The sequence below is a fragment of the Dermacentor andersoni genome, chromosome 9 (assembly GCF_023375885.2).
Source record: "Dermacentor andersoni chromosome 9, qqDerAnde1_hic_scaffold, whole genome shotgun sequence".
NCBI lineage: Eukaryota > Metazoa > Arthropoda > Arachnida > Ixodida > Ixodidae > Dermacentor > Dermacentor andersoni.
In genome coordinates this window covers 85,255,323-85,280,251 of record NC_092822.1, presented here as the reverse complement: position 1 = coordinate 85,280,251, position 24,929 = coordinate 85,255,323, and the positions used below count along the sequence as shown (strand labels likewise).

At 49.1% G+C, this 24,929-nt stretch overlaps 1 protein-coding gene across 1 annotated transcript; it reads left to right on the top strand.

Moving 5' to 3' along the window:
- The first annotated feature begins 1,758 nt into the window (after positions 1-1,758).
- On the top strand, positions 1,759-24,545 carry LOC126528338 (uncharacterized). The gene is made up of 7 exons (XM_050176238.2): positions 1,759-1,860; positions 3,212-3,434; positions 7,074-7,143; positions 12,055-12,188; positions 17,830-17,892; positions 19,579-19,792; positions 24,401-24,545. The coding sequence occupies exons 1-6, from the start codon at positions 1,858-1,860 to the stop codon at positions 19,755-19,757; spliced, it is 672 nt and encodes a 223-aa protein (XP_050032195.1). The 5' UTR covers positions 1,759-1,857; the 3' UTR covers positions 19,758-19,792; positions 24,401-24,545.
- The last annotated feature ends 384 nt before the right edge of the window (positions 24,546-24,929 follow it).

Below are 24,929 nucleotides of genomic sequence, written 5' to 3'. Positions count from 1 at the left end.
GGTCCAAGGCATCGGTCACACGATCTACGCAGACGACATCACTGTCTGGTGCGCGGGTGGCAGTGACGGACAAGTCGAAGCCGCTCTCCAGGAAGCTGTCGACACTACAGAGCGCTTTCTAACCGACACGGGACTCCGGTGCTCCCCAAACAAATCGGAGCTCCTTCTCTACAGCCCAACTAGAAAGGGCCGCAAGCCACATAACTGGAAACCCTCCACTGAAATTGACATTAATCTCTACACCAAGTGCGGAGATCCCATTCCCAAAGTCGCGTCCATTCGAATCTTGGGAATGACACTCGAAGGGGCGGGCACGAATAGCATCACGATTCACAAACTAGCAAAGAAGACGGATGGCGTCATCGGTCTAATCAGGCGGGTAGCTAACAGAAAGAGAGGCCTGAGCGAAGAGAATCTGATAAGGCTAGTCCACGCTTTCTTGTTATGCCATTTCACGTACGTAGCGGCCATGCACGTCTGGAAGAGGGCCGAGCGAGACAAGCTAAATGCCATGATAAGGAGGGGGATCAAGTGCGCGCTCGGACTACCAAACTACACACGCACCGACCGACTCCTCCAGTTGGGTATTCATAATACCCTGGAAGAAATTGCAGAAGCACAAGAAAGGGCACAGATTTTCAGGCTCTCCGGCACCAGGGCAGGCAGACGACTCCTAACAGAGATGGGCGTCCCCCCGGCCACTGTCGAAGACGCCTATCAGGGCCTTCCGAAAGAGCAGAAAGATAGCATCCTCATATCGCCTGCCCCGCGCAATATGCATCCCCAGCGCAACGTAGAAAGAAGGAAGGCCAGGGCGGTGGCGCTCCTACGCCGCGCGACAGAACTCCCTGGCGGCAGCTGCTTCGTTGACGCGGCCCAGTATGACAACAGCAATAATTTCACGGTAGTGTCGATCAACCACAGGGGTTCGACCGTTAACGCCGCTTCGGTACGAAGCACGTCGTCGCGTGCGGCCGAGCAAGTAGCCATTGCCTTGGCCCTCTTGGACGACAAACATGCCCATATATTCAGCGACTCCAGGGCAGCCATCCGCGCCTTCAGCGTTGGCGCTGTGTGTAAGGAAGCCTCTCGCATCCTCGACGGCAAAAGCATCGCTACCCACACCCTCACGTGGTTCCCCGCTCACATGGGATCCATCATGGGAGGCCCCACAAACCTCAACGAGCTGGCCCACTCCAAGGCGCGAGGTCTCGCTTTCCGCGACCATGGAGAACTCCAACGCCGGCCCGCAGTGGTGGAGAACAGAGATCAACCGACCACATACAATGAAATTGCGCAGCACTTTTATCTCGGCAGGAGAGACTTTCCCCTTCCACACAAGAAGTTAGATAGAGCGCAGGCATTGACCCTCAGATTATTGCAAACAGACTCGTATCCCAGCCCAGCTTTATTTCACAAGCTTTATCCCGACACCTATGCCACTGATTCTTGCAGGCACTGCAATGACATCGCTAGCCTAGACCATACGCTCTGGCGTTGCCCCTCGTTACGGGGCACAGAACAAATCAATGAGGAGAAGTGGCTCTCCGCTATCAAGAGCCCCGATGCCGGGGCGCAACTATGGGCTGTCCAGAGGGCCCACGATGCGGCGGTCGGGCATGGCCTGACTGTCCCAACGTGGGAGCGGCCCGCAGCGCGCTGAGTCGCGTACCTCAGGACCTTCATTAAAGTTTTGCATCCATCCATCCATCCGAAGAGAGAGGATAAAGACGAAGCACGTTCGGCGCGAAGCGAACGCGCTCTCGGAAGCACGTCGTCTCGTGCTCGCCCGCCTACGACGACGAAGCGCAGCGCGCGGTCCAGGGGCTGAGCTGGCCGACAGGTCGTGGCGTTCCGATGGTGAGTGAACCTCCCCTTTGACAGGCGCGACTGGGAAATTCCCACTTGCGCTCTAAGCGCAAGACGCGTCGGCAGGGTCGTCGCGCTTTGCTGGCTTCCCCGCTGAAGCCGAGCGAGAGGCTACGGTTCCGCACGCCCGCCGCCCGCTGGTTCGGTAAGACATCTCGGACTGCCTCGTCAGCGGTCACCGACATCGTCGCGTAGTGTTAACGGCGTTCTATAAGGCATAGGCCAATTTCGCCGCGTTCAGAATGCGCGCGCACCAGGTCCTGCGAGCTCTTTTCTAGTGCTTAGCGCAGGAACTCGAGACGAGAGGGACAGAAGACGAGAGACACGGCGTTTGCGTGTCTCTCGAGTGCCTCCCCTTCTGTCCTTCGATGTGGAGCGCACGGACTTGTGTACAGTCTATCGGCGACTGGGACTGACTTACGACACGGCGACCGCGCTGCTATTCCCTGCAGCCCACTCGTCCATCGTGAAGCACGCTCTTTCCGCACTGCTAGACTACTGTAATGCGACGCACTTGAGAGCGCGACTCTGAGCCCCGCACTCACATTTTTTTCCCCCTTGCCACGTTCGACCTGTCTTTCTCTCCTTCATCTTTTTCTTCCCATTCCCCCTTCCCCGTGCAGTGCTGTTGAGGTGTCCTCCTGTGAGAGAGTTACGGCGCTGCACTCATCTCTTCCGTTTCCTTTCCTAAGATCACTTCACACACACCTTCTGTCCCTCTTGTCTCGAGTTCCTGCGCTAAGCAGTAGAAATGCTGTCGTACCAACAGGGCAGAAATACGACCCGGGGCCTCCGAGTGCCAGGATGACAGCATTTCTCGCCGCTTTCTCGCTGCATATACTTGGGCTCAAGGCAACCTTGAGGGGAACGCTGAGAATGCTCCTGGTGGACTCTTTCGGGAAATTTCTGGAGGAAATTGAGTGGCGCTTGTCGTCAACCTCACTCCTATTGGAATCTTGTTTTATTATTACTAATCTCATCTCCCTGCATTTCGGTCGATAAAGCGGGGAGGCTTTGTCGCGACACAGACAAGACGCTTCTTACTAAAGCTGCCCTCCCCCGCCCCCCGGCCCGCACTACTAACCGGATGCTTTGCGGCAGCGCTGGCGTAGTGAAAGTCGTCGTGAAATCGGTCTCGGCCGCGAGCCACACCCTCAACTGCAAAGCTTCCTTCCTCAGAAGCCCGAATGCATTTCCTTCGTAGCTTCGTGCAGGATACTCTTAACGTGGACGGCGACGTTTCCCTTTCACACTTGCAAAACTCCGGGCTCTCGTCGTCAGCTGTGCATAAGTTTCGCGCCATCTTCGCTCATGCTCGAGCCTCGCCCGGCCGTTGTCGCAGGCGGTGCCCATGCAGTACGGCCAGCAGGATGCGTACGCACAGCAGTCGCCGTACGGGCCCGGCGTCTACTCGCCCGGCGGCACGTACGCGCCACAGGGACCGTACGCGGACCCGGCGTACGCGGCGCCTCCGCCGCAGCCCGCCATGTACGGACCGCAGCCGTACGCCACTGATGCCTACGGCCAGCCGGTCATGCCCGTTCCCTCCAGCGCGGCCTTGTCACGTGAGTGCGCGGATGCGCTACACTGCTCTATAGATGCGCTACACTGCTCTACAGACGAGTGCTTGTGTACGCCTTTGAAGAGAGAGAGAGAGCGCCTTGCGCCCTTTGGCGCTTGTAAAAAAATCTCTATCTATCGCACGTGGGCTTCCTTCAATCTCCAGAAAATACAGTGCCGACTTAGAGGTAAATGCGAGAGAAATGCGTAAGCATTACGTTAGGATCCGTTAGTTCCGGATACGTAATTTAAACCGCATTCACCTGACTGCAAGGTGTTCAGGAGCTCGTTGAACACAAGTTCGGCCTCTTCGAGGAGGAAAGCGGAACTTGCGGTGGTTGAACGAGCTCCTGAACACCTTGCAGTCAGGTGAACGCGGTTTAAATCGCGTATTCGGAACTAACGGATCCTAACACCGTCAGTCGCACTATATATATATATATATATATATATATATATATATATATATATATATATATATATATATATATATATATATATATATATATATATATATATATATATATATATATATATATATATATATATATATCACATGAACTGCCTCCCCTACTTCCGACGGGTACACTTTCTTCTACATTGGCACTCGTAATATATAAAAAAGTATATACCCCAGTATTTGGGTGTATCTCGTCCCAAAACAACAATCGCCATCCGCCATTGCTTGCGTTTCCTTTCTTCCAAGCTCTCCGGTCGTTGCTTTCACACCTAGAACGCTTTGTAACGCTGATGCCCACATGTCATACGCAAGATATATACGATCATTGTCTGGGGGCACGGCAAGCACCAAAGGGTGCGAAGTTTTCTCAGGAACATTTCTTTAACGTAGCGTGCCCAGTACGTTCACGTTACCAACGGCGTTCGCGTATCAGCTGACATGGCGTTCTTAACATGAGACATGGTAAAAGTGTAGCACGCACAAGGAACCAAACACACAGACAGGTTATAAACAAGTGCTAGCTTGCCAACTCACCTTATTTCTGGAAAAAGTTGTACTTATAGGGTGTAATATTTTATCATTAATAGAATATTTATAGATCACCCGTGACACGTAGTAAAATTCAACTTCTTGAGCTAGATTACTCTCAGAGGCAGACATTATTTGCACTATTCGGGAGCTTGAGCTCATGCAGGGCAACGCCATAGCAACTGGGATACCACGACGGGGATACCGCGTGGATACCGCGGATAATTGGGACACCACGTATAACTGGGATACCGCGACGGGGATACCGCATGGATACCGCGGATAATCCGCATACCGGGACGGGGAAAGCACGTGGATACCGCGTATAACTGGGATACTGCGTGGATACCGCGGATAACCGGGGTAACGCGACGGGGATACCGCGTGGATACCGCGTATAACTGGGATACCGCGACTCTGTAGGGTGAACTGTAGTGTCCACAGGAGCTGCAAGTGTGATGGATCCGCGAGCATGGGAACGAAGATGATTAGTGCATGGGCTTGCCTAAACTTTCTCCTGGCTTCAGACTGCTTTGTGACTTCGCAAATGAAGCGACTTTCGAATGACTCGGAAGGAAATATTGCGTTACATGTGACAGTTTATAATGATGGCGCACTCTCGCAGAACCTTGCGGCCTTGCTGAGCTTTGAAAACTAGGATAGCTGGAAAAGTTCTGAAGAATAAGGCGTAGCAAGCCATGCGTAGCTAGACCACCTGAAGCCACAGGCGCGACGCCTCTCGACGTTGGAGCCAGAGAAGGCGTGCCCCAAGCGAACGTGCTATAGGCGCTCCCAGAATAATCGGAGTGACCGCGCCATCGAGTTTTTATCGTATCTCGTGCGCGCTGCCAATTAGGATGAGAGCGCACTCCACGGCGCTCTCGATGAACCAGGTCAATGTGTTCCGCGAGTTGTCCGTTACGACTAGCTGGACGGAAACTGCACCGCGAGAGCCCTCTCGAGCGCTCGGAATCGACCCGTCGAATTTACCATTGCACAAATCCACGTACTAACCGTCATTCCCGTGTATGTAGGTGAACGATCACGGCGCAAGGGTTTCCTCTACTAATTGTTTTGCATATAGCCACATATATTTTGCCCCCTTAACATTAGGATACGTATTCCCACTTATTTCTGCTTTGAAAAGAAAAGGTTCAATTTCCTGGTCTAAATCGTTCAACATAAAACTTGCCACTGTTACATGACTGCTTTGTCATAGTGAGAAAAAATATAGGAGACTTGCCAACGACAATGGGTGCATGGTGTCCAGAACATGGCTGTTATGACCTTACCTGGTCGCGTTCGGCCCCTTGGGCAAAGCCTGGCTTTCGGGATAAATTTATATTACCCGCCGATGGCTGCAATATGGACACCACGAAGGGTGCAGCCAAAGACAAACTCGCATTTTTCGTTTTCGCCAAACGAGGCAAGTAACTGTTCCAGGTGTTATATCGAATGAACCACACTATAAAATGTGATCTTGTTGAGGAAATTGAGCAAGAACAAAGCTCAATATTCTTTATAAGTGAAAAAAAAAATAAGAGCCGAGCCATGGTAGCAAGCGCTGCCTCTGTAGCGACGCCAATTACTTGAACCTCGACCGGCGTTACTCCCGAGCTCTACATTGCGGGGCCGTTTGAATAAGCCCGCTAAAACAGTAGGCGGGCGTTTGCTCACGCCAACGTCACGTGGTATGTATTGAGTCCGGTCCGGTTGATTGGCGGCTGCCCTCTCTCTCTCTCTCTCTCTCTCTCTCTCTCTCTCTCATTGGCGAGTTGCATGTGCTTGCCTCCGCTGGCGTTAACCGGCGAGTCCTGTTCTTTCTTCGGGTCGTCGAGCTCTCCAGGGAGATTGACACGTTGAGTTACGATGGTTCGTCGTGGAAGACGGACTCGTAATCATTGCGAAGCGCCAGCCAGACCGGGAACCACCTGAGAGACCCATAGGAAATTGGGAGCTACCTTGCGCTTTCCGATTCGGCACGGCACGGTTTTTCAATAATCCTATTTGCACCGGGTGCTAAACGCCAATCGTAACACTTAGTAGCATAATAGAGGAAGGTTAACGAGAATGTGACGCAAACGAGGCACGCCATCTTGCCGGTTGTCGCCTTGTCGTTAAGACGGTCTTGGTTACGCTATGCGAAGCAGGCCCTTCAGCCATGATGTGCCGCCAAATAGCCTACGTCGCCGCACTACTCGAGAAACGTACGTTAGGATAGTGTATGCATGGGCTTAGGGGAAGGTCTCCACAGTGCCATACAGGCTCGGTCATTGCACCACATAAACATCCCACTGCTCCCCGGCTGCGTGCGTCTATACAACTTTTTTTTCTCCTGCTATTGCGTTACGAATATATTTTAAACGCCCTGGACGAAAAGTTCGGCTTGGCACCACCGGCGCTCATACTTTCACAGCGACAGGTCACACAATGTGTCATAGATAAGCTTTTGCAACAACATTACTGCTTAAATTTGTCGCCACAGATACTTGCCAGGTCTGCTACCTAATCCGAGTCGTTCCCGCCAGGGGCGCGCGCGGCTAGTGCTGTTCATATACAGGAACACAAGTGGCCTGAACCTGAAACGTTGCTGGGGTGCCAACGGTAACGGTGAGCTTGGTAGAATTTTGCCAATGCTGTCTTCTATGTGTTGCAGCCATGTCGTACGATCCCGGCTACGTCAACTACATGTACGGAATGCAGGCGGCTCGGAGTCCCAGGCGATAGTGAGTTGATTCACGACTTTTTGTCTCGACGCACACGCATGCAAGTCTTGCCGGTTGTCGCCTTGTCGTTAAGACGGTCTTGGTTACGCTATGCGAAGCAGGCCCTTCAGCCATCATGTGCCGCCAAATAGCCTACGTCGCCGCACTACTCGAGAAACGTACGTTAGGATAGTGTATGCAGGATAGTGTATCGTCTGTCTGTCCTGTCTTGTCTTTCTGTCTGTCTGTGGGAATCCAAGTAAGCGAAGCTTTCTGCGCTGTTTGCTTTGATTGACGATAAGTAGTGGTGATGTTGACGACTAATCTTTTATTTATTCAACGTACAGTCCAACACGACAGTGTTGAGCCGATGTTAGACGTTGCCTTGCGTGCACCCCTGCTGTTTGTCTGCGCAGTACACAGAACACACTGGGAGAGGTGTTTGCTTGAGGCGGTGTTGCGTGCCATATTTCATAACCTGTGAGAGGGTTGAGCGTATTAATTGCCTCACGCGGCGCATCGCGTTGTGGCAGAACTATTACACTTTAATTGGATTGTGGGGCGGTACATGCCAAAACTACACTCGGATTATGACGCACGCCGTAGTGGCGGACTCTGAATTGATTTTGACACCTTGTATTCTCTGAACCTGTTCGTAAATTTAACTGCAAGAGCGTTTCCTATTTCGCCCCTGTCGAAATGCGGCTGCCGCGGTCGGGATCGAATCCACGACCTCTAGCAGCGACATAGCCGCAAAGCTAACGCGGGGTCACACAAGCGTTGATCTGACGTGCGACCACATCCGTACTGTCGCCTAGACACTGCGGCGCACTTTAATTAATGCGGTTCTGCTTCTGCACGCCCTGCATAGGTTTTCCGCTTGACATATTAGCATGGTGTTTATTTTTCCGAAATCGCAGAAACGTACCGCGCCGTGCCTTGAACTTAAATTTATCCCGTTTGCCCGCAACCGCTGTCGTGTCTATAGTAGTAGCGTTTCCTTGTGCATTCTCGCGTCTCCTTCACGGAATGGCTTTCGAAGCGACAACCTTTCTTGTGTTTGAGGTACTGCCCCCTAAGTCGGTGATCGCGCGAGCTTTGCAGAGATATCTGAGTTTCGATTTCAGCAACGCTAAGCGATGAATTCGAGCTTACCGCTGCTTTGTGTATGCTCACATTCTAGAGAAAAGTTATGATTTATTAACCATGCCAATACTTAAAACTGTTGTCTTGGCTGACTGATAAGTCAAGAAAACTTTCAAAAGAAGAATAAATGCATTTGCACGCTCATCTTTTCACCGGATATGGAAGCATGAACTTGCTTCAATGCCTGTATACAACCTGTGAGTGTTCACATACCAAGCAAACAATGATAAGCAAACTATATTACTAAAGCCAGAGAGACCGCTGCGAGAGGTCGTTCTTGTTCCTTTTCTTGTTTAAACACAATAGTTTCTGCAGCACCATCTGACATGCGAACAGGAAATTACTGATCTGAACGCCCTGTAGTCGTGCATAAAACACGGAAATGCAACGTGTAATCATTCCGCAGCTGGTTTCCAAGCCTTGTGTAGTCCAAATTGTATATTTTAGAGCCTGAATTAAGCCGCCGTTAAAGCTGCTGGTGAACCTGGAAACAGAACAACGCAGTGACACATAGTTTCGGAATCGTGCGCGTTTGAATCTGTGATCATAGTACGTGAATAAAGTTGCCGTCTGTTCATGTTGCACGAAGCAGAAACTGCCTTCTTTTGCCTAACTACAGAGATGAAGGCACAGCATCGTGCGGTATAGATTAGAACGTTGAGGCCTTAATTTTTATGTAAATTCGCGGTACTGGAGCGCGCTTTACACGGCTGGTTTTCCCCACCCGTGTTGAAACAACAGTCTAGTTGAATTTAGTGTCAGTTTTCACGAAAGCTGATGAAAACAATAGGATTGAGCCACTTTCATTCAGCTCTGCATGCATGCGAGTTTTCTTCCGGGATGTATGTGCTAAGAAATCGCCTCTGAGGTAATTTTCAAAAGGATTAAAGGTAATGTAGAAAGGCAAGGCATAATCAATCGAGTACCAAGCGATCGAGGGGGAGGACAGGACTGTAGATGACAATGTGTAGTTAAAAGAACAAGTATATTGCAATGCCGAGGGATGTGATTTTTTTGTAATGTTTGACCTAGCTTTAAGAAGGTCAATATTGGCCAAGTTCGCGTGCTTGTTTTTAAAATGCGACGAAATGATAAACGCTGCCATAAACACTTAGCACAACTGCGAGTCGGCCTAGTTGGAACAGATTCCTCATTTAAAAACGTTTTGTGCACAAACAGGGACAAAGAAGAGGAGCAACAAAAGGACGAGCGCTTACACAAAACGTTTTTACATAAACACTTCTTCGTTCGTCACCTGGTACGCTATAACGTAAACTTTTGTATTCCAATTCTGCAATTACCCCTCCAAGATTGGTCGAAAGCTTTTTTGGAACGCCGCTACTTCGCCTGTCTGTCACGCAACGTCACGAAAACTGCTATAGATCCCCAACGACGTGACGTGAATGCATTGATAATGCATGATTTGACCGAACAAAAGAAAAATAGTTATTTCTGATTCGACGCCTTTTCGCCATTAGCCTTCTGCTATTAGTAAAAAGCTTAAGGCGGCACCCGCTTCACCTGCCTGTCACGCGACGTCACGAAACCGCGCAAGCTCGTCGTGTCAAAGTGACGTGTACGCGTTAAAGATGCATTAGTTTGCCGTACAAAACTTAATTTTTCTCTGAATAGTTACAGGCTGCCCCGTTCCGAAAGGAATAAAAGATGGCTGCCGCCGATCTCTCAGGCACTGGCTACTCGCAGCTGCCGGAGAGCGTGGGTTTATTTGCGTATAATAAAGCTTTCTGCGTGGCCGTCTAACGTTTTCAAACACTTTCGGCACGCTTGCGACCTCGTTTTGCCAACTCTTCTTTGCTGAGGATCCTTTTTAGCGGCATTTTTATCCTTCCGTTGCACGCCACCGCGATTTTACACAAGCCACGGCAAGCTAAGTAAGAGAAAGCGGACCAATGGCAGACGGGGGCACCTCCCTCTTCATCCGGTTATGTATTTCAACGTACGCTGGCTCTGACCCATCGAAACCCTCTCCACTTGAGCGTGCTCCTCGCCTCCTGGCCGCCAAATAGATAAGAAAAAGCGATCAATGTAGGCAGTGCTATTCGTTGTAAAAGCAAAGAAAAGTTCTCCTATGAACGAACAGAGCGTTTGATTGGTCTGTTCAGGCAACGCTGCGGGTCACTGACCGATGCTTGCGTCGGCGGCTATGCAAATTTGACGTCAGGAGATTGGAATAAAAACATATTGGAATAGTTTTAAGTTATAGGGCCCCTGATACATAACGTGTTATGAAAGACTGGGAAAGCGCGTGCGGCTTCTGACAACTGAACAGCCAATTGTGCCGACGTTCGATTATCAAATAAAAACACGATATTTGATGCTCCTCATACTTCTCTATATCGCATCCAATCTACCCAGGCTCGAGAAAAAAACAACAACGAAAGGGTAGACTGATGAGCTGGTTGGTATGGTACCATGTGCGGCAGGGCTGTATGGTCAGTCATGACAAGTTGGCCAAAACACATTGCACGCCTTACAGCTGCAACCTATTGTTCGGTGACGCACAAGCGTTAGCCAGCGGCGTTGCTCAGCTGACTAGCGAAGTCGAGAAGCCGCAAGAAAGGTGACAGCTGCCTGCCTATATCCTTGACAAAAACAGAAATCCAGTTTTTTTTTTTCTCGTTAGTGATTTTTGACGGATGGACTGGTGGGTTGTTCCGTTCGTGCTCTATTTCCTTTTGTTTTGCTGGGTGACGACTCAAACCGTGTGTCTCAGCTAAGGATAGCCAAGCTGTTCAACAAAAACAACCAAAAATAATTTGAAAACACGGTGCAAGACACGCAACACACAATTATAAGACCTCCGGTGTTCGGTTGTCATAGGTCTGACTACCGAATATCGTAGGTTTTCAACTTGAATATATATATATATGCAGCTTGGCTAACGTTAGTTGGGACGCACTATATACGATTCATGTGCAATGAAACCATCAGTTGCTCGGAGCGTCATGTCCTTGTCTTGTCTTTCGTCGGCTCGTATGTTCCGTTTGCGCTACGATATACACTGGGAAACAACACGGGCGGAATTCACTAAGCTGCGCTCTTCTTACGCAATTTCTGAGCCAAAAAGTTCTTGTGCTGTGATAAGAGTGCAACTGAAGCGGCAGCTATCGTAGAAATTTCTTCTTACGTCGGCAGTTCTGACGCCTGTTTAGATTTTTCAAAAGTACCGAAGTTCGCACCTGTGCCGCCATTACACACACGCCTTTCTTTCTTCTAGTACAGCCCTCGTCTTTGCAGCGGCGGGCATCGCAAGCTTGCTGATCTTACCAACAATTTTAGCTTAGTGACTGCGCTTTTTCTTCGTAAGATTTTTCTTACGCCAAAATTCGTTCGTAAGTTCGCTTAGTGAATCCCACCCCGAATGTTTAGCAGACGCCGAGTCTCGAAAAAGGCTACAATACACTATTTAAAAAGTTTACACCCTTTGGGTCGTATCTCGTCCCACAACAAAAACCATTATCTGTCTTGCAGCGAGCGCTGTGTTTTCAGGAAAGGGAACATCAAGCAAGGGATATGACGGTTATCGTTGTGGGACAAGAGAAGCCCCAAATGGCGCAAACTTTTTTAAAAAGTGTATTAAACAAGCCTCCATATATGCCGTTAATACTATACGAAATATTATCAAGCCTCCGTATATGCCATCGACGCCTTCTTCCTTACTTTTTTCGTAACAATGGCAGCCTATATACGAATCAACTTAACGGCGAGGAGAGGAAACATTTCTACAGACTCTTGAGACGTCTCCTCCTCCTCCCTTCGTCGCAGCGTGATCCAAGCCCCGGCGAGGCGCAGGGGCACGTTCAGCACGGACAGCATCCTCACCGTGCTCATCGTGGCCGGCACGCTGTTCCTCGTGCTACTCGCCATGCTGCTCATCGTCACCGTCGTCGTCCCCAGGCGTGAGTGCCGCTTCGCACACGCAGTGACCTTGTTTGCCGCACCACATCACCGCCGATGCTCGTTTCCACGTATACAAGTGTAACTCATGCAGTCGGCTTCTTGAGGGACATATATATATATATATATATATATATATATATATATATATATGTGTGTGTGTGTGTGTGTGTGTGTGTGTGTGTGTGTGCGTGCGTGTGTGTGTGTGTGCGTGTGTGTGTGTGTGAGTGTTTAACGTTAGCGGTCAAATGGACCAACAATGTCCAATGCTTATGTTCCCTCAGGTTAAATTGATAGCTTCGTTTAGCTACTTCCCTTGATCTTCGGGTTTGAGGGACGGCTACTTAACACGGTAGAGGTCAAGAAAAATGAGGAGGAGGTCGTAAGGAGGGGAGAGCTAGCACAAGTGTGGATTTGGAGGAGAGCAGGAGGCGCGTGATTGGATCGTTGCAGGCGAAGTCACGCACGTAGGTGGAGGAGAAGGAGGAGGCCGCATCCTCCACGTGAGAAGCGCAGCAGTGCAACCGGATTGGTGTCGCTGACTTTCACAAACGTTGACCTTCTTTTTTAAGCAGGCTGTAAATGCGCCAGCAGCTTGACTTTGACAATCATATACGATGGTTTTGCCAGAAATCTTCCTTTACGTGTACATATTGTGTTGCGGTTGCTTGTAGAGATTCTTGAACTGTCATCTCATGCCACTTGAAATGCGGTTTCATCATCGCTGAAGACACAACGGCATCGCACCCCGCCCCCCCCCCCCCATACTAGTACAAATTTCCTCAAGAAAAAAAAATTGCAACGACATATGGGTGCCGACAAAAGGGGTGAGCATTGGCCTATACTACCCGGCGCCAGGAGAAAACGCGGATACCGGAAACTTCGCGCCTCCCCACTGACCCTAACGCTTGCGCTTGGCGCACAAAAAAACGCGTCACGTAGAGCCGCTTGAACGCGACAGTCAGAGAAAAGCTTAACGAGCACGGGGTATAATCAAATGTCTTTTTAATCCTGACCGTATTTCGCCCCAATTATCCCGCTGCAGCACTGTGTTTAAAATTGTACGTGTTGAAACGATACCTCATAATCACAAGAACAAGCGAAAATTATGACGTCTAATATGCGTCTCGTGCGTTTTATGACATCGCTTAATATTAGACATGCACTTCAAGATACGGTCCTATGCAGCAACTGTGATAGAAAAGAAGCGCCAGAAGGTGCATATGCCGAGTCGGCGTGTCTGCCACTGGTCGACAGTGCGCAAATCAGGCACTGGGTTATCTTCTGTCGTTGTCTCTACAGCATTCAATAGGTGAAGCGCCAATAGTGAGGACACACAAAAAGGAACACAGACAGGACAAGGCGCCACTATTGGCGCTTCACCTATTGAAAGCTATGCGCCAACGAGCCCCACAACGTGTTTTACTGAAATACATTTCTACAGCAATTGTTCACATGGAGCGTATTTCTGAAATGGTTGGGCATCTTTTTACGTGTGTGTATAGTAGCGAAAATAATTGTTGGAGTTCAGGATTAGTCTAAATTCCAAGGCTCATAATGAAATATATCAAAAATATTCAGAACGTTTCTGCCTGTCTTGGAGCTGTATCTTTTTTTTAATGACGCTAAGTCCACAAACTAACTTCTGACTGACAGCTTTATCTCGCATATCTCGACAAGCCACATTCTCGCCGAAATTGAGCTTCCCAGCGTAAATAGTTAACGGACTACTGACATCACCTGGTCGACTTCAAGACAATTTCTTTCCTTAACAGTACGTTACTCCCCAGCTTTCTATATCGGGTTTGTGTATTTCTTGCCTCTATCGTGGGCCGATCGCGGAGACGGTGCAGTAGTCTAAACACGCGGGTCGATCCCGAAGGAAGTGCACTTTAAGGCCCGCTCCCGTAAATATGTGCAGTCTAAAAAATGTGGGCCGGTACCGCTGGCAGCGGTACCGGTGGTATAAGGAGAGCTTTCTCGCATTCTTCCCTCGCGTCAGCTAGCCCTTTCAAACGCTGTCGTTTGAGACGCTGCGAACCTCTAAGAATAAATTATACGCTTCATACACCTCATTCTCGCATTAAGCTTGCTCATGAAGACATTGTCTCATCGACGTCAACTAGAGGCTGAATCACCTCCCAACTTATTATTTATTAGTATGCGGCAGTATATGAAGATTCAGCACCCCCCCCCCCCCCCCCCAAGGGCCTGTTTACGCTCGAGCCGCCCATCGCAGCAAGCCACACCGCACGCGTGCGGTAGCGCGAAAAATTGCACATCTCGCACACTTGTGCACAAATTTCAGTTTACAATGTGTGCGGTTCACACTGTGTACACAGTGTGAACGGCAATGCGTGCACAAGTGTTCGATATGTGCAATTTTTCGCGCGACCGCACGCGTGCGGTGTGGCTTGCGGCGATGGGCGGCTCGAGCGCAAACAGGCCGTAAGTGCCAGAGAAGATACTTGCAAGCATTGAGAGCGGCCCCAAAGTTATTTACTACAATTCTTCTTTCTACGAATCGTTTTCGTCATTGATACCCATCAGGTAGGTTTGTCGTGACGTCACGTTACGGCTCGCTCCGTTCTTGGAATCAGTGTGGCTGCCACAGTTAGCGCAGCCCGAAGAAATACGTGCAGTGATTTTGTTCGTTTTATACGTGAGCAACGATATCATACCCAGTCGTACAGCTACATGGCTTCAGTAAATTTTGCTCTGTCATGACGACAGGTCCGGTGTTTCAATAGCAATCAAATAATATGTGAGCGTTTCTCAGCCTTCATACTTGGTAAGTGTCATCATTTTATGCGCAAGAAGGACGTGATAGAGTTATCTGCAACTTCGAAAATATATACGCGTCTGTTTCAATACTCACCGTATAGACGGCTAAATAGACGGCTAAACGGACAGCGGACATATTAAGCCTCGTTCGAATTCTGACGAAGTTGGCAAAAAAAGACAGCTTCGCGAAGCCAGCATTGAGGTCGAAAACGATGCAGGCTACTTTGCTGTCCTAACAAGATGGCGGCTGAGCAGAAGGCTTGGAAACTCATGGAGGAAGGGAAAAACGAGAAGTAATCGTCATTTGACAATCTTGACGCTTAGTCATAAAAAATGTAAAGTAGTAGGCCCTCGTCACGTGCTAGGCAAGCGGTAGCATTTAGCCGATTACCTTTAAATGCGAAGAGCTTTAGCGCCACCTATCGCACAATAAAACATTCGTAATGTATGGCCTCTGAGATCTGGTAGCGCACCTGACTTGCTGCGGATGCCGTAACATCCGGGAGATCATGTCCGGCTAAAACGGCCGCTCTTGTTAAGCCTAATGGAACACTAAAGCGAGCCTGCATATTGAAAACAGCGTTTCTTGTCACCAATAATTTGCTGTCCTAGCATCATGGCTCATTTCTAAAAGAAATAGTATCTGTTGGGAACGATAGGTCAAAAGAGTGCGGGATGTCGACTTGATACGTCCGAAGCGACCGGTGGTCGCCTCGTAAAAGCATGCGTAAAATTTACCACGAAACAAGCAGTCTCTTAAATGAAAAAAAATGTTAAATTGTGAGGTTTTACGTGCCAAAACCACTTTCTGATTATGAGGCACGCCGCAGTGTAGGACTCCGAAAGTTTCGACCACCTGGGGTTCTTTAACGTGCACCTAAATCTAAGTACACGGGTGTTTTCGCATTTCGCCCCCAACGAAATGCGGCCGCCGTGGCCGGGATTCGATCCCGCGACCTCGTACTCAGCAGCCTAACACCATAGCCACTGAGCAACCACGGCGGGTGTCTCTTAAGTGCTCCGGCAAGTTTGTGGGCCCGAGAGCCACCACGCACCTGGAGGCTGGGCCCCGGAAAGCAAGCTGGCGTCAGAGGAAGTTGGCTTGCCGACGCTAGCTAAGTGACGTCGTGTTACTTCCTAGTTATCGTCCTTCCTCCATGTGTAAACTCGAAGGGAAGGCCGTTGGCGCGCTAGAAAATGTCGCACTATCCTATGCGCTTAATGTAAGCTGCGCGTGCTCTATCCTTCATGGGTTCGCACGCGAAAAGACTAAGAAAGTAATAACTGCAGTATGTGTGTGTTTTTTTTTTTTTGCTTTTGCTTGTCGACGCGAGGTGGCGTCAAGTCGTACGGACGTTTTCCAGATGCGTTCCATTATTTCGGAAGGAAGCTGTCTTCTTAAAAAGTGCTGGTCAGGGTTGGAACACACCCTGTCCGTTGGTACTCCTTTAAAGCCGTGCCGCCGGATCATGTTCGCCGCGCAGCTGGATATGCTTCCTCTCATGTATACGTGTGGAAAGGGTGTAGCGGTAGAGCGAAGAGATGTGAAGAGGGTGTCCAATGCTTTCGGTCCGCATTATGAAATTTTGTTCTTTCAGAAGAGCCATAGCTCCAGCCTTGCAAATTCTGTTAACTTTTCCTGCATAAAGTTGGACGTAATGTGATGAAACACTTTGAAATTAACAACAGCTAACTGACGTGACAGTGTTACAGTTGGGTCGCCAAGTTTGTGAAGAGAAACTTCGGCTTTCGCGCCCTTCGCTATATAGTAGTCAACTTTCGCGAAATAAATGCAGATAGTCTTATAAGCGTTACCTTAGGCGTTATGTTAAACAGGAAGAGAGCGGTCTGGATCAGAGAGCGAACGGGGATAGCCGATATTCTCGTTGATAATAATATTTTAAAAAATGGAGCTGCGCAGGCCATGGAAGGTGTAGGGCACATAGACGGTGTACCAGTAGAGTTACAGACATGCAAAGAGAATTGCAGGTCGAGGGCGGTAGAAAATTAGGCGGGGTGATAAAATTAGAATATCTGCAGGCGCAATTAGCAACCAGCAAGCGCAAGACAAAGACAACCGGACGTCGATGGGAGAGGCATTCGTCTTCCACTGGACATAAAAGTAGACTAATGATGATGAAGGTGATGATGACGAGTCTTAAATGCAAACTTCGAAAATCTACATGTAAAAGGAAAACCAATCACCTGTGCAAACGCGGAGTAACGGCTTAAAAGCGACACTATCGGAAAATATTAAGTCGAGCTAGCTCGTTATATTATCCTTCTAGAAGTCTATGACCGTTTTCAATGTTCCACTATATCACTTTGTTGCGCGGAAAACTGTTGCCGAAGGAACCTCTGCGCTGCTCCTGAATTTGAACCTCCCGCGCCAAAGCAGAAGACTTAACGACATGTAGCTCGAAGGCACAATCTCAATGAAGACACAGAGGCATACGTCTTCTTATTTGTGTCGTCTTTCTGGTCTTGCCTTCGCGCCACACTATGTCGTTAAGTAAACGCCAAGTAGCCCAACAAGTCATCCTGCAAAACGGTAGAGTTGATGCAACCTCCACGTGACGTCCCTCTAGGCTGCTCTGTGCGAATCAGTCAGTATACCGACATCACTCGAGAGGTACCACAGCCGCCGCAGATGGCACCACTCCGTTCTTTTTTTTTAATTTTCGCCATTTTCTTGCTTGCAAAAGCTCTCTTCTCGCTGAGAATGATGAATTCGTTAACGTAGAAGCCTAATCGTTCAGTCTAGCTCGACTTAATATTTCCCTGCGGTGTCCCCTTAAGATCAGCAGCTGCTATACGATTCTTATTTGATCACAAGCAACGTCTGTCTCTCGCTCGCAGTTACGAAGAAGCACAAATCGGGTCACAAGAAGGTACACGAATTCGCCTTGGAGCACGAGAACGGTGAGTATTTCGCCGCTCTCAGAGCGCATGCGCAGCCGCCCTGCCGGCGCCATGATGACGGTAGGCCTCTTGGCCTTGCCGTTGCGTTTGATTTTCAAGTTTCAAGTTTATTTCAGTTTCAATGTGCATTCATTCACAAGGACATCTTCCGGGACCCAACAATATTGTTTAACCCCCCGTATTCATATATGCATCTTAACTCGAGAAGTCCATGCTTTCCTTGGCCTAAACGACGCCTGTCGTAAACACGCAGAGGGAAACGCAATGAGCGTCTTGCTGGGCACGTTCACGTCAGGCGTCATTTAAATCCAGTATGAGCTTGAAGTCAAGTTGCATTTATGAAAACGACAATAAGGGTCCTAAACCAAAATAATTAACTAGGTGTACAAAAACTGCGAGCAACATTAACAGAAATTCACAAGACGAACAGTTCTATTATAAAGTGGGGTTCATAAGTTGCTTCTTTGTGTCTTTTGAACAAGTGCTAAGAAGGACGCCGCGGACGCAGTGTTCACGCAGTCCGTCATTCTAGACGTACTGCCACACAGTCGTGCGCGCTAAAGATGTTTGGTCATTGTATACCAACTATAGCCCGATCTCTGACATTGTTAAACGCACACGGAAGAAAAAAATAATGCAGCTGCGTTGGTAAATTATGCTTCTGCAATACCAGAAAGCCACTCTTGACATGAAAGGAGGCTTGGTGTGCAACAAGAGACAGAAGCACAAGACTGCCGGCAGGCGACGCCGCCTTGAGTTTTCCCCGCGCCAGTCTGCCACGAGGTCACAAATTTCGGCAGCGTCTGATTGGGCCGAAGTAATAGTGTATCGGTAAAATGGAATCTACGTTGTATTCTGGAGGTTCCAGATAATTAGCAATGAAGCAGTGCAGAGACACACCATGGTATCCCCTCCGAAATTCATTATGTATGAGGCGTGTGTGTGCATCTGGGCTCCTGCCTCTCACTTCCCACTGTACACGCGCCGTGCCATCTATCGGCGCTGTCAGGAAGTACGCTCGTGGCCGCACGCGTAAATATATATGTTGACACTAAAGTGTCGCATCATATATGTATGATGTGGGTTCGATGTCGCCCAGCAGCACAGAAATTTTAAAGGATTTTTGCTGTCACTGAAAAACGGCGCGCACGCCCAGTGGGCCACGCCCAGGAATCATGACTGGTGACTCAAGTTGGTGTGAGAGAGTTTCATCGCAGAACGTCACACATACACCTGGTTGCACGTACCTAGCGACACAAGTTGACGGGAGAGAGGTCCATTAAAGATCTGCATATACCTAGCGACTCACGCCCAGTGACCCAATATGGGGTGAACGAAATTCGTTGCAGAGCAGCGCATGCACAACCCAATGTCACATAGCCATGACCAAATATGGCCGGACGGTTGGTGTTCCGAACCCGTTTTTCTCAGCACAGCAGCCCTATGCTATACGCATTAGGCCATGGACTACCCAGCGACCGAAGTTGGCGGAAAAAACGGTTAGAGACATATACACCACAGTGAGCCCCCGGAAAGTACCCTAAGAATGCTAGTCGCGTCTATACATAAAAGGTTTGGGCATTATTTCTCGACGAGGAGAAACTCCGATGTGTTTTATAGGCATGAAAATTTGAATGAAATGAAGCCGCGTGTATATCGACTGACCTGTCCTCACGGGGTTCGCAGTGGCCGATGCCGAGCTATCGCCCTTCGACGCACCCCAGGTGAGTGGAGGAGCCAAGGCCGAGCAGACAGCGTCCAAGCTCAACTCTACCGGTGTCAAGCACGGCTCTAAGCACGGCTCTAAGCACGGACCCAAGGATCCGGAGATGGCCAAGCACGTCAAAAACCGCACGAAGGAATAGCGTCCCTGCGAGGCACACCACCGACCATTTCCGAGGTAACGAGCACAATAACGACAAAAACTTATCGAAAACATCCTGGTCATGTGCTCGCAGTGATCTCAGAAATGTACCGGACTGAAGGCATATTTCTGAGGCACGCATGGGGTCGCAGGTTTGATTTCTCGCGTTGGATGACGTTATTGCTAAAGGGCACGTCAAGAGCCGAGACAAGCAGTTATGCGCGCGCCTTTCCGTTGAAACGCTAACTGCACGTATTCTTGTATTTTCCTACACTCTACGCTCCCCTCTGGGCTGATGTTGAAGACGAAGCTTTTAAGAATGGAGTGGTGACGCATGTCACCAGGCTCATTCTTTAAAGCTTTCTATTGATGTCAGTCTTCAAATATCGTACGTGCACTACGCTACGGTATTCACTGTAAGCTCGCTTCATTGCATGTTGTCCCTTCCTGAACCCCGCCAGTCTTCTATGCCGTCGTTTACCAGTCTCGACGGTTCCAGGTTCATTTTTACGACATATCGTTTCAGCCAAGCCAACTGCTTGTCGATTTACGGTGTGCGCGTTAGGAGCGTCAAAGTGGGAAAAAAAATTCACCGAAGAATTACGATACTCCCTAATGCGAAATTTTACCGCAGCTATACGTGTTTTGATTTCGTGGTATATTGCCTCGCGTGGATAATCTCTCTCGTGCGGCATATTGAAAACGGAGAGAAGCGTGACGCAGCTGCCTCGCTAATCGGGAGGTCGCGAGAGGCAGCACGTGGGTGATCGCGTGGGCGCGATTCGCAGCAGCCGCCGCAGACAGACCTCCGCTCATGCAGCTATTTGTTTCCATATGTGATATCGGTGGACGCGCTCGCGGCATGCCATCGGTGAACAGACGACGACGCGCTACTCTGGCGCCATCTAGTAGCGATCGTCACCGCAGAGCCCGCCTAGCGCGGCACTACGCTTTTCTTCTCTCGCTTTCACCATACCCTCCTCCTCCACTTTCCTCCGCGCGCTCTCTTTGCTATCGCTGTCTTTCATACCCCGCTGCGCTCCCCGTTCGCTCTTTCATCCTTCACTGTGGTCGTTCGCTCAGTTACGCCGAGGGATGACGCCGACGCGAGACGCAGGAACGGGCGCCTAAGTACTGCGCTCTAAAAAGTGTATCTAAAGTGTGGGAACCCGGTCACGTGGTAGGGGTATATATACGCAACTGACATTGGTCTGCTCTGGAACACCCGTCAGTTGCACTTCGCTCCTTGAAAAGTCAGGACGTGTGTCGAGTAGGCTGCTGAAGAACACTTTGCAATGTGATGAACGCGGTTTCTGTCATGGATCCGGGACCTCAAAGAGGTGCGAGGTAATGCTACTGCATTTACCGCTAAGTCATCGCTGAATTCAAATTTTTTTGTTCCTTAGATACGTAAGTGACTTTGCGTGGAAAAATAGTCAAATTGCCAATTTTTACTTGTCAAAATCACGATTTAATTATAAGGCATGCCGTAGTGGGCTACTCCGGAATAATTTTGACCGCCTTGGGTTCTTTACCTTGCACCCAAATCTAAGTACACGAACGATTTCGCATTTAGCCTCCATCGACATGCGGCCGCCGCGGTCGGGATCGAACCTGCTTCCTCGAGCGTAAGCTTGCACAACGCCGCAATTACTACGCTACCGCGGCGGGTTGAAGTATAAGCGACATCGACCGTATTATTGCAGCGATAGCACAAATTTGAGTTAATATTAAAAACTCGTTTATGTGTTTCCCGCTGGTTGAACTCTCACACTTTCAGCTCCTCATAAACATTAGCGCTACAATTTCCTGCAGTAACTTTTGCAAAAACTATGGTTGACAACCTATACGGTAAACAGCGCAAGTACGGGTCAAAAGATTAAGGGAACAGAAGGCAGACGTGTCGTCTGTTCCCTTAATGTTTTGTCTTGTGCTTGCACCGTTTGCAGCGCCGTGTTGTCATGCCAACGAACAATGTGGTATGTTATGGGGCGGCCGGCATGCAGACTATTATCACGCGTCAGACACATGTTTGCAGAAGTAGCTTAGTTAATTGAGATTGAGTATAAACAGACTGGTGCGTAAGGCCTAATGAAAAGTATAGAAGCAAGAAGTGTGTTACAGTTCTTGTAGGGTTTCTGTGGTCTTGAAGTATTTGAAAGTATCTTCGTGTAGGACAAGCTGCTCGTCGCTCAATAAAAGCATGGGACGAAAAGTAATTTCGTGTTCGCAGAAAATTGTAGAGTGTTGTTGTCTCCATTGTTCTAATCCCAGACACGTTATGAAAATGTGTGCTATACAGATAAATACTCATCGGAGCGCTGGCATGCTGGCTGTGGTTTATTATTCAATAGGTAACTGGGACTTAGTCTTGTGTGGCCAATTATTAGGCGACATGTAATTGCCCTACTTAATCTTCCTCGGTGGCGACAACTGCGCCATTCTCGCAACAGTTTTTTTTTATATATATGATAGAGCTTGTTTTTTGTTGGTGACACAGGTTCTCCCAGTGCAGTCTATAATTGACGCCAAGTGCACAGAAAGTTCCTGACGCCGTCGATGTCAATGACAGCGAATTCCACATAATTATCCGCGGCCTGTGTACTGCGGATTTGCACAAAACTGCGTTTACTGATGTAGTTCTTCCCCTCTAAGTTACGTGCCAGGAGGCGCCACGGCAGTTCGACCGTGCAAATGTGTTGCTACCGTCTGGTAGAGGCGGCGCGAAAATGGCGCGGAATTTTAAATGACAACAGACGCCCGCCAGTGCCAACGTTTCCTTTAGCTCGACACGTCAAGCCAAGTTCTGTCCATGGCGATGCGCGTTACTACAGGCACGCGCACTCTGACGTCCTAGCACGTCGGTGCTGAGTCAAGTCAGGAGCTGCAGGCACGTGCGCCTCAATATAAGCGGTACGGTTACTAATGCAAAATCGCCGCACGTACCACCGAAAACTGTTTTCTCCGCTCGCTATGCTGTTACGGCGCTGCTGTTGGCCCGCGGCTGTGCCTCGATGTCCTCCTCGCCCTCCGCTCCGTGCAGAGTGGAGACAACCGCGGCGTCTACTACGGCGCTGGGCACGCGAATGGCGTACGCCGTAGTAGACGCCTTTGGCGGACGCCATAGGGACGCGTTGCCGGCACTCGTGTGCATCTGCCATTCGTGTGCCCAACGCCCTTGTGCCCAACGTCCTTGTACCCTCCCAAGGACGTCGTGAAGGTGACTTAAAAACACGCCAGTTAAAGTACAATGAGCCGCAGACGGTTGCGTATCGTATTATGAAGCCTCGAATGCAAGTGCCAGTTACTATAAAATGATGTATATTTTAAAGTTATATGCCCGGGAGTAATTCTTGCCAATTAACAACTAAACCAACGAAGACAGCCTCGATGACCTTCACGGATAAGACTTCACATTTCCGTTTTTCTGTGATTTCAGCGGGACTAACATCGCACATGTAGACGAGTTTGAATACATCAGGGTGACAGAAGCACACAGACCAAATCCGCAAACATATTTAAAGCGAACGCTAAAGGACGCTACTAAGGATTGCAAACTTCATGCAAAACACTAATCGGGCAAATTTTACAGTGTGCGTCCGTTGTCTGGTCTCTCTGCGCTTCTTGTGACGCAAAACAAGTTGGAATCTCTGCAAAGAGAAAGCAATAAGATTTATATATATAACAGATATTACCATCACTTTTGACCTTCATCATATGCTCATGTGACCTATCACTTCGTACAGTTGCGCACAAACACACGTGTGAACGCCGTGTCACCTTGCATCAGATCATACCCGGGTCATCGGTTACTGCCAGGACCGGTTTCATATGTGAAATGCCCTGCACGCGTGCAACTCGAAGCACTCACCCACTTAAACCTTTTCCATTCCAACCACGTTTTAACTGTTCTACTTTAAATTTTCCCATCCACCGCGGTTGAACTCTGGAGTGTTCCCGACGGCTCATTTCGGCAATTACCTCCCGCACTGATAAATCAACAACGTACTATTCTTTTGTTACGAGCTACGCGTATACATAACGTGCCCTTCTGTTACTGGCACACTCATGCAGTTTCGCGTTTTTTATTCACGCAAATTTATGCTGTGTCATCTTTGATTTATTACTTGCACAGAAGCAACTTTGTACACCCCTACAATGTCTGGCGCTGAGATGGCAGCGTTCACGTAAATAGCGCCTGTAACACTCGCTGACATCGGCATGCTCGCTAAGAGCGTCACTAGCGCTGCCATTAGTGCTAGGGAAGAGCGCACCCAGGGTGCGCAGCTATGTGACGTCTGCGGAGGGCAGAGAACGTGGCGTTGGTTGTAGAGCGACGCGTTAGCTGTCGGGCAGCCGAAATTCCTTCGTTGTGCAGGCGAATTGGTTGTATTGGCTTTCGTTGTAGAGATATTCAGAGCACGCACGAGAGACAGGAATCCGTCCGGGACGTAATTAGTCATTTGTTACACAGGTTCTTTTGTTGTAGAAGCGTCTTGACTGTTACCCTGAAAACTTGCCGCCTTCGTCTCAACGCCTTTGCACACTCCGTAGAACCTGCGTGTGTTATTTTGCTGTGACGTCAAAGCATTTGTTTTTCCTCATTTGCCGTTCTTCACTTTCTCGTTATTTCCCCCGCAACAGACGGCGCCGCATGACTCGGAAAGCCCTCGGATTTCCCGTCGAGAAGATGGAACGACGCTAATTCCGGCTAAAGAAAAAAAACAAAAGAAAGATCGGTCTTTCTCGCCACTCGAACGAAATACAACGTTCACCAAAATCTACATAACTCTCTCTCTCTCTTCCGGCTGACACGTTGAACCCTCAACCCTTCTGCCCTCGTCAAGTGGCTCGTGATAATTTTGTAAACAAACACCGCACTCTCCCCCTACCCCACCCCTGTATTTTTATTTTTTCACTACGGAATCAAAATTTACATATGTATGCACGAGATCAGCATTAGTCCAACAACGGGTGTCCCAATGAGGGGTCAGCGAGGGGACAAAGGCGTAGGTTGGCCACAGTTACATGATACTCGCTCGCGCGCACTCACTAATTGTTTCACATGCTACGTGCTTAATCACATTCGTGTGTACTCTCGCTCATCGACACTCACTCTCACGCTGCTACGCATGCCCACACATTCTCGCCAACACTCACTCGCGTTCATACT